The following is a 9,740-nucleotide window of genomic DNA, read 5'->3' as shown; positions in this document are numbered from 1 at the left end:
TGTCAAGTGGGCCCCACCGCTTTCAACATTGGCCAATATTAATATATTGCGGTGGGGCCCACTTGACACGTGGCGCCCATCATTTAACTCCGGATGCATTCAGATGTAATATTCTCTCCATCCACAGAATTATCATATAACGGAAAAATACACTCCAACATAGATCAAAGCTTACTATATTCCTCAATCTCAGCACGAAAACAGGAACATTACAGAAATCAATTCCACATTCAACATAGCATTTGCTTTACTGCCATAACAACTATTTACAAATTATAAAATAACATAAAGAAAACTTACAAAAAGCACAACCCATCTTGTGCTTCTTAAAATATAGCAAGCATTCAGTCCAAAAAAGAGATAAAAAAATCACAGAAGCAAAAAACACAAGTCCTTGACACAATATTAAACATAAGCTGTACATATACAATAAGTGGGGAGTAGTTGAAAAACTTCAGCCTGGAACGAAGTAGTCCATCTTGTCCACAGGAAGGTTCAAGACTGACGTTTCCACCTGCAATGCACAAGTAATGGCGAAGGAATTAAAACCGGCAAAGTATAAAGTTTAAATCCATAAATATTTCACTTGATTTAGGCCACACAATAAATATTAAAAGAAAAGCCATTAAAAGGAAAGTTTCACTCAACACATGGCAAATATTAAAAGGTAATTTTTAATTAAATACATGGCAAATATTGTCTGAAAAAGAAAAACAAATTTGAACTAACAATTTGAACTTTAAAAAAAAAGAAGGGAGAAATTTACTTACATACCACACAATTTTTATGTATTTACATATCAAACACCCAAGGTTTCACTTTATGCTTATAACACTTTGGTGTCAAAAACCTATGCATGAAAATGTGCATTTTATTTAAAAAAATAATAATGAGGTGGTATTTTTGATATGATGCTAACGATTTAAGTGTCATGTATGTAAATATAAATGTTTTAGATATGTAAATAAATAAGAATTGTGTGGTATGTATGTAAATGCCCTTAAAAAAACATAGAATTTTAAAATAATCCGGTCTAATTAAAAAATTTCGCCTCATTAAGCAACTCCAATAGTATTTTTTTAAAGTAGGAGAAGCACTATAAATAATCCATTGAATTTGCCATTGAGTTCAACTACTACACCATAACACAAAATTATATGTTATAGCATCAACTATATTAGAAATATCAATGAACTCTAATTCTAGCAATTGCTCAAGAAAATCTCTGTTAGTTCTGCATCTATTTATGGTTGAAAACTCATTTTATGAAAGAAATAGTAGATATTTACCACCGAAAATGAGAACAGGTTGGAGTTACGATTTATAATCATGGAATGAACTCGATCAACATTTACATAAGAATTAATAACCTCTCTCAATAGGTCAAAATAAATTTGTATCCAATATCAATCTTGCTCATGTTAGCGAGCTATGCAACAACGTAGAGGCCATAAATATCAAAAAATCAAGAATCATGGCAGATAGTTCTTTCAAGGCTTAACACATGTATGAGTGAGTTAAGACAAAGAAAATATACATACATACAACTCAATTCTTATGTATTTACATATCAAACACCTAAACTTCAATTTTTACACCACCTTCCTATGCATGAACATATATATTCCACTTTTTATGTGTAATGCCCCAAAAACTGATAATAAACTGAAGTTGAGAGGCTCACCTCCTCAAATGGAACAAAAACAAAGGGTGACAAGCCGCTCCTATGCGAAATAGCAGGCACATCAGGGTTATGTGTCTCATCTTCCTGCCACCCTTCAACTAGTCCTAAAATGTCATCACCATCATCACTTATTTCGGACTCATTCAGGCCAGTCGTAACAAGTCTCAACATATCGAGCCGGTTGTTCGCACCTATTGTGGTTCCCCTAATCCTATTACAAGCCACCAACTTTTAGCACAACCATTTATGGTTAAATGTAAAGAGTTTGGTAACAATTTTGACACATCAATCTAAAGTTTCAAAATAAAACAAGAAACATAACATCAAAAAATTTCAATATATACTTCAATATTGGATACTTGAATACCTTAAGCGCATTCTAAGAAGAGTTCGACGAGAGCCTGAATACACGAGAACTGCATTAATCTACAAAAAAATTAAAAAAAAATTAAGAAATTTTATCTGCAAAAGAAAAGAAAAAAAAAAAAAAGAGGGAGCAATGGCTTTCCTAGGGAGGTAGAAAAGGGGAGCTTTAACAGAAAAATTTTAGAAAGGTAGAAGAAACAAATGAAATAAAAAATTACCTGATCATCAGAAAGTGTACTTTCACCTTGGAAGACACACTCAGCTTTCGATGCACGAATCATGATTTTTGCCACCTCTTTAACCTTTTGAGATGAAATCTATTTGTTGAAAAAATTAAAATCAGTGAATAGAAGGAGAAAGATAAAGGAAATTTACATACATACCATATAATTCTCATGTATCGACATATCTAACAACTAAACTTCTATATTTACATTTAAAAAATTTTGGTGTTACGAAACCATAAATGAAAAGGTGTATTTCACTTTTAATAAGAAGGCAAAATTGGTATTTTTGATGTGATGCTAAAGATTTAAGTGCTACGTATATATATATGAAAGTTTAGGTGTTAGATATGTAAATACAAAAGAATTGTGTATGTATATAAATCCCTTTAAAGATAAACTAAAAAGTACTAATGTGCAAGTCTATATATTACCTTGTAAAGGAACTTGCCATTTGGGAAAAATCTGAGATAGCGGAAGTAGCAAACCTGAGATTCAAATTTGCAACAAATAATGATTGGATATATTTGATAAAAAAAAATTTTAAATATAAAAATCTATCCAGTTAGATATCTGGGAATAATAAATCCATGACTTTAGGCTTTAGAAATCATTTGCTAAAAAGAAATACTGCAAAAGACCAGCGTAGAACATACAAATTATCAAGGTAAGAAAATGTAAGAAAAAGCGAACATACCAGATGGACCGGATTAGTGACCTTCCACTCTGCAACTCCAGTACGTATATAAGTATTTCTGCTCACATAAAGGCCTGTTAGAGAAAACATAGTAGCGTAAAATCGATAATTCCACCTGATAATGAGTCAACAAAATTAAAAAACTATGAAAACTTCAATGGTGTATAAGTAAATTTACATAAATGTGAGGCGTTAACGTTTCAGATGAATTAAAATATCTATCATTCATCTAAATATGTAGTTTTTCAGTGAATTAGGATAGAATACACATGAATTAGGAACTTAAATAAAATTGAGCAGTTCTTATAGCATATATATAATGAGAAAGAAAGCATATAACCAAATAAATACAAATAACTTTTTGTTACAGCACCAGAAAAACTATTAAATTAAGATTAGTAAGAACATATAAAGCATACCATCATTTCTAATCCTTGGTCTGGAAATCCACATCTTTCTCCATGAACCCTCAAACATGAATTGCACCATTTTGTAATTTGTCAATGCTCCAGAAAGCTTCATTACAAGTTTTGCATTGTATTGGAATTACAATCACAATACAAAAAATATATATGTTTTTTTGTTTCCATTTACATTATTACCTGCCATGTTTTCAGGCATGCTCTACGCCATAAAATTGGATTGTGAATCGTATATCTCCACTTGCGACAAACACATGCGGCCCTCCCTAAACTGAATGGACTCATTCGCAAAAAAACCTGATAACAAGAGCAAGATAAAATCACTCAAACGAAAAAGAAATAAATAAGCAGAGTTACTCTTCAATACGGAGTGAAACTCTAGATGAGTAGTGAATCATAAGTCAATCTTCGATATGGAAACAAAAGGAGAATAACACAGTAAGGTAGAATTATTAGGGAAATAGATCTGGTGTAAGAGACTTACAGGGAGAGCCAGGCAACAAAATAAACAACTATATTGCTTTCTATTAAATATCAAGCAGAAATAACATATGCAAAGGGAACTTGTGATCATTAAAAAGGGAAGATGATTCAAGTAAAAGTAAGTCCTCATATTTTCTAAGAAACTTTTACTAGTTTGTATTATTTATTACTAGTTCTTTCTTTGATCAATTGGGAAACTAAAAAGAAATTTATACAGGTTATTAAATTACCACTATACAAATGAAAGTATTATGATGATTTTTTTCCCTTCTACTGCATCTTTATTCTTTAGTCTCAATGTATGACCAACTATTGCCTACATTGACACACCATGGATTTCAATGAAGGATTGAATTTTAATTGATTGTATGATTTTGATCTTTCGTAATTTCCACAAATTATTTGAGGGCATTTACATACAACAACAACAACAACAACAACAAAGCCTTAATCCCACTACGTGGGGTCGGCTACATGAATCATTTTTCTCCATTGCGTCCTATTTAGTGTCATATTTTTATTTAGTTCTAGTAAATTAAGGTCATTTTTAATACAATAAGCCTAAGTCTTCCTAGGTCTACCTCTATTCTTAACATCATTCTTAACACAAGTCGAATCTAAAACATCTACTCTCCTAATCTCATCAGATGGCATTTACATACATACCACCCAATTCTTATGTATTTACATATCTAACATCTAAACTTTAATTATTACATCTATAGCACCCAAATATTTTGTAACACATAAGAAATACCACCATTTTAACTTTTAAAACGTGAGATACACGTTTTGATGCATAGGGAAGGTGGCATGTATGTACAAGTTAAAGTTTAAATGTTAGCAATGTAGATGCAAGAAAATTGAGTGCTAAGTACGTAAATCTTCCAATTATTTATGGTAGAAAATTTATAAATAATCATCTACGTGAAATCCTTCTAATTTCAATTCAATTGAAAGTAATTGATAGTTGTTTAAATTAAGAGTTTGTGCTCCGCAAATTTATGGGCATTTGCACAATTTTGTGCATCCATTGTAGCTATACATTAGCGAACACTAGATCCTATGACATCCTACATCAATGGGATCAAAATAAAAATCTAAATCAATAGCTTCGTAAGGAGGGATACCGGATTCCCCAATAATAAAAGAAACAAATTCAAATGGATTCCATAAAGACTTTGCAATTTTTAAAAAAAAAACACAACTTAAATCCAACATGTAAACAATGGACATAAGAAAAAAATTTTGATGTCAAAGAATGCTAGTTTTAAATTGGAATGTGAGGCCTCCTTCACAACTATCAATGAGTTACCTTGAGTTAGTTTTGTATAATGCTTATAGAACTAAGCTCTTGCATAGAATAGCTCACTATAAGTGCAAGCTACACAAATCAAATGTAATACATACACTTTATAATCCATCTAACCTATGAATGGAATGAAACCACATTGTTTAAAAGTTTTATAATAAAGAATAGGCGATTTTACGTACATATCCAACGATTCTTATGTATTTACATATCTAACACAAAAAATTTGTTATTTACACTCATAACATAAATCTCAAGCATAAAACAGTGTATTTAACTTTTAAAAAGATAGTGATGGTGGTAAATTTGATACAATGCTAAAGATTTGAGTGGTATTCATGTAAATATGAATATTTAGGTGTTAGATATGTACATACAAAAGAATTGTGTGGTATTTATGTAAATGGCCCTAAAGATATAGAGAGCATGCCTCAAAAAGTAACTCATCTGGCAAACAACGATGAATAAGGGCAGGATCATCAAAAGGTTTGCTGCTTGCACTTCCAAAGGGAGCTACTGGGCGAACTCGATTTCCATACAAATCTAATAAGGATCAATATAAGATTAAAAATCCTTCCAAATAAACAAAAAAAGAGGACATTACACCTGTTTTTTCAGAAACTCACTCAGCCAAGGTCTCTCAGTTCCCATAAACTGCATGGTTATCAAACGGGAGAACCATGCAAGCTCCAGAGGAGCTGAAATGCTGATATCTGCAATGTCAATTATTTGTTTAAGAAAAATGAAACAATTAAGGCATCACATTATAAAAAAACGCAAGCTTTACTCGATTATTACAAGAAATCTACAATCCAATTCTTAATCACAAAACTTGCATCCCTATCTTCAGAAAAATATGTGTCTTTTTGTCAGATTTCGTGAAGATTAACCAGTTGAAAAATTTTCTTGTTGAATTTCATAGGGATTCTAAGGTACTTCCAGTTAAAATGCAAACATCCAACTCGAAGAGAAGGATTACCGTGCTGAGCTCATCAAGAACCAAAAATCACCCTCAAGGGCTCAAGTGGAAGCCCTAATAAAAGTTAGCATTTTCATCGACATGAACAATGAAGCATACATAGATAATTAAATAAAAGGAAGAAGGAAAAGTGAACAAAGCACGAGCTCAAACAATTGACTCACAATAATCTGAGACCTAAATCAGCGAACCAATAAATTGTAGAACACCGAGTTTTTTTCATTAATAATGATCAATATCCCATAATCCCTTGTCAAATCCAAGATCAAGAATTAAATTTTCTGAAACAGGAAAAATCAAAAGATGAAAACATTGAAAGAGGAAGAAAGATTTACCTGATGCCATTAGAACCAAAATTGACTGGACTTGTTAAAGAATGGCGGAGGGAAGAAATAGATCAGGGAACTCATCACCTACCTCCGTCATCATCTCAAAAACGAGTCAACAGAATGAGGCGAAACGATTCTCATCGTCTAAAAGTGAACCATAGAATGAAAAACCCGAATCTGACCGTCGGATTCGAGTTGGCAGAGGCCAATCCTTCCGAACCCAATCTGATCGAGACCGTTGAATCTAAAGGCAAGTTGTTCGAGAATACGAGACCGAGTTCAATCAGTGAGCGGCAAAGCCCCCACAAAAGAAAGGCCAACCGAAAAAAATTGCGTACGTCAAGGGGTACGCATTTCTGCGTACATAATAGTGTACACGGAAGTTACATGGGAGTTACAAACGTGTACACGAGAGTTACATAGGAGTTACAAGCATGTATAATTGTTACAGCGGGGTTATACGGGATTTACACAGCAGGTTACACGGGAGTTACACGGGAGGTATAACAAGTTATAACCCCCTTATAACTCTCATGTAACTCTCATATACACTATTATGTACGCAGAGATGCGTACCCCTTGACGTACGCAAATTTTTTCCAAGGCCAACATATTTTGGGGAGGCATTTACATACATACCCGCCAATTCCTATATATTTAAATATATAACACCTAAGCATCACTTTTTTACACATAGTTGCAAAAATTGAAGATAACAGATATGTAAATACATAAAAATTGAGGAGTATGTATGTAAATTTTCCTTTTCTAAATATTTGATTTGGTTTATTGTCGAGATTTTAGGTTGAATTTTTTTTTTTAAATTTTGTCCGCTTGTTTGAGAACAATTGTAATACAATGAATTAACTCTTAAGTATGGATATAGAAAAAGATTATTATAATAAAATTTTGGGCATTTACATACATACTGCCAAATTCCTATGTATTTTCAAATGTGACACTTATATTTTATCTTAATATATAAATACATAAGAATTGAGTGGCATGTTTGTAAGTCTTCCTATTGTAAATAGTGATTTCTAAAATATAATTTTTAATTCTCTCAATCATTATATAAGTCTCTTTTTATTGCTAAATAAATAATGTTAGAAATGCATTAGCATGAACATTGAAGAAATTCAATGAAATATAAGACAAAAGTAAAGTCAAGAACAGGAATCATGTCAATAAAAGACGAAAGAATCCCTTTGACCAGCTATAGCTCCCTCATAACATGATTCGGGTCGACCGTTGCCGCACGAATTAGAGGTCTGAACTTTGGTTTAGGTTGACCTCCTAGGAGTTAAAAGGCCACATGTATTGCTTTCAGTGTGCTTTTCTCACTGCTGACTTCATTAGTGTGGGGAGAAGGCGGGTAACAATAGTAGCAGTTGCGAGGTGTGCGTAAAGGTTGGTCGCTTTCCATTTTCTCTCACTCTGCGCATTCTGAATCTATCTTTGTTTTCTCTTTCAAAACTGATATGATTTTGAGATTTATGATTTTGAAGCTGTCTTTTCTTCTACTTAAGGAAAGGCTTCACGTAGCCCATCCTCATCTTGCAACTTTAATTTCCCTGCATTTGCTCCCATTGCTCACTCCCTTCCTCCTCCAAGCACCAAATCGAGCAGTTAATTGTTTCTTTGAATGTTTTTACTATTTAGATCTAACATGTACATTGGACTGCTTATGTTGTGGCGCTTTGCTTTTGCTGCACATTGATGTATTCCTTCAAAAATGATTAATTTTATGGCTTCTGAATGATTAATTCTAGGACACTCATTAGCATAATGATCAATTGCATGACTTATGAATCATGGGTTTGCAGAAATGTTTAGCCACTATGCAAATGAAATTAATTTTTGTTTTAGTATGCTTATTAATTGTAATAAAAGCACACGGTGATGTTTACCTAGCTCACGTACAAATGTCACGACTATTCATAGTAATGAATAGTGAGTTTCGGTATTAAAACTATGTTTGGGACAACTTCTTCCATGCTTCACTTTGTAAATCACTATTACATATAGCTCAGCTGCACCTATCTAGTTACTTCTCAAAAATTTATATGATATAAGTTCTTTCACAACAAATTTGTTAGAATGTGGGAGACATACAATTTAAAGAGAAAGAAGTTTATAATAACCGTTGTAACTTTTAAAAACTCTAATTTACCAATAATAATTTCACAATTAATTATATAGATGGCTCTAGTAATCCAAAACAGATGCTAAAGCTGCTATTGTGGTTTGCAGTTGTACTATTGAAAGGGTTTTAAAATATTGTAATTTCTCTTTATGGATTTTGCAATTCTTCATGAGAAGTCTATCATTCCCATCTTCTAAACATAAAAATTGAATTGATTTGTGAGTATAAATATAAGTTCTTGTATGAATTTTGAAGTTATTCCTTTGATAACTCGCCCCAAGCTGAATTGGAATACAAACGGGAAACAAATTGTTATGGTATGGCTCATATACCATATCGGGACAGACGCTGGATCGAAGCGGAGCAGAGCGGAGCGGAAGAATCTGTCCAAATTGGGAAGTTACGTGGGTGGGGGTGCGGGGGCAAAGCCCCGCGGTATGGTACAGGGGTAATGTTGTAATTACATATTGTGCCTAGGTTTACTCCTGGGGTTATAAATAGGCCTGTTAGTAACCCCAGGAGGTATCCCTGAATTCTGTAAACTCTTTTCTGAATATTGAAAGGAACTCGCCGCTCTGCTCCCGAGGACGTAGGCATCTTTGCCGAACCTCGTTAAATCTCTGTGTTCTTCTGGATTTGTGTCGTTACTGTTTTCTTTGCCCTTATTTTCTCAACAAGTGGTATCAAAGCCAGGTTCTAGGGCAGGGAAGAAAATTTTCATCGGCGCAAGAAGAAGTTCAGGCGGCATATCTTGCACGACGCAGGCGCAGGTTCCAGATCTTCGCACGAAGGATAACTCGGCCGCAGAGGTTTCGTGCGAAGGGCTTTGGAGCGGGTGCAGGAGAACGAAGTTCGGGCATTTTGCAGGAGAATCGCGATCTGTTGTTCGGCAGTTCGGGCGATCGCGCGACCAAAGGACACGGCTCGGGAGAAGGAATCGCGAAGGAATCGCGGGAGGCGAATCGCAAAGGGATCGCGATAGGCAGAGGCGAGAGACGAAGGAAGCCGACGGCCCGGAAGCCTTACTGGAGGCGGAACAAGCGGGATCTAGAAAATTCCGAGGCAGGAGGAGGGCGCGGGTCTGCAACCTTCCCCCTC

At 34.1% G+C, this 9,740-nt stretch overlaps 1 protein-coding gene across 1 annotated transcript; it reads right to left on the bottom strand.

Moving 5' to 3' along the window:
- Positions 1-246: 246 nt before the first annotated feature.
- Positions 247-6,626, bottom strand: LOC110027343 (F-box protein 7). Its single transcript, XM_020728721.1, has 11 exons — positions 6,503-6,626; positions 5,815-5,901; positions 5,619-5,731; positions 3,574-3,690; positions 3,391-3,487; positions 2,972-3,045; positions 2,709-2,762; positions 2,269-2,367; positions 2,052-2,110; positions 1,685-1,895; positions 247-514 (listed from the first exon to the last, which is right to left on the bottom strand). The coding sequence occupies exons 1-11, from the start codon at positions 6,510-6,512 to the stop codon at positions 455-457; spliced, it is 981 nt and encodes a 326-aa protein (XP_020584380.1). The 5' UTR covers positions 6,513-6,626; the 3' UTR covers positions 247-454.
- Positions 6,627-9,740: the final 3,114 nt, after the last annotated feature.

This window comes from Phalaenopsis equestris, unplaced genomic scaffold (genome assembly GCF_001263595.1).
Source record: "Phalaenopsis equestris unplaced genomic scaffold, ASM126359v1 Scaffold000425, whole genome shotgun sequence".
Classification (NCBI taxonomy): Eukaryota; Viridiplantae; Streptophyta; class Magnoliopsida; order Asparagales; family Orchidaceae; genus Phalaenopsis; species Phalaenopsis equestris.
This window is presented reverse-complemented; position numbering and strand designations above follow the sequence as displayed.

Excerpts from the sequence above, each read along its gene's own strand:
- LOC110027343 (XM_020728721.1), bottom strand. Across the intron at positions 3,488-3,573 it reads CATGCCTGAAAACATGGCAG|CTTTCTGGAGCATTGACAAA; the intron begins GTAATAATGTAA and ends CTTGTAATGAAG. Across the intron at positions 515-1,684 it reads TTTTTGTTCCATTTGAGGAG|GTGGAAACGTCAGTCTTGAA; the intron begins GTGAGCCTCTCA and ends TGTGCATTGCAG.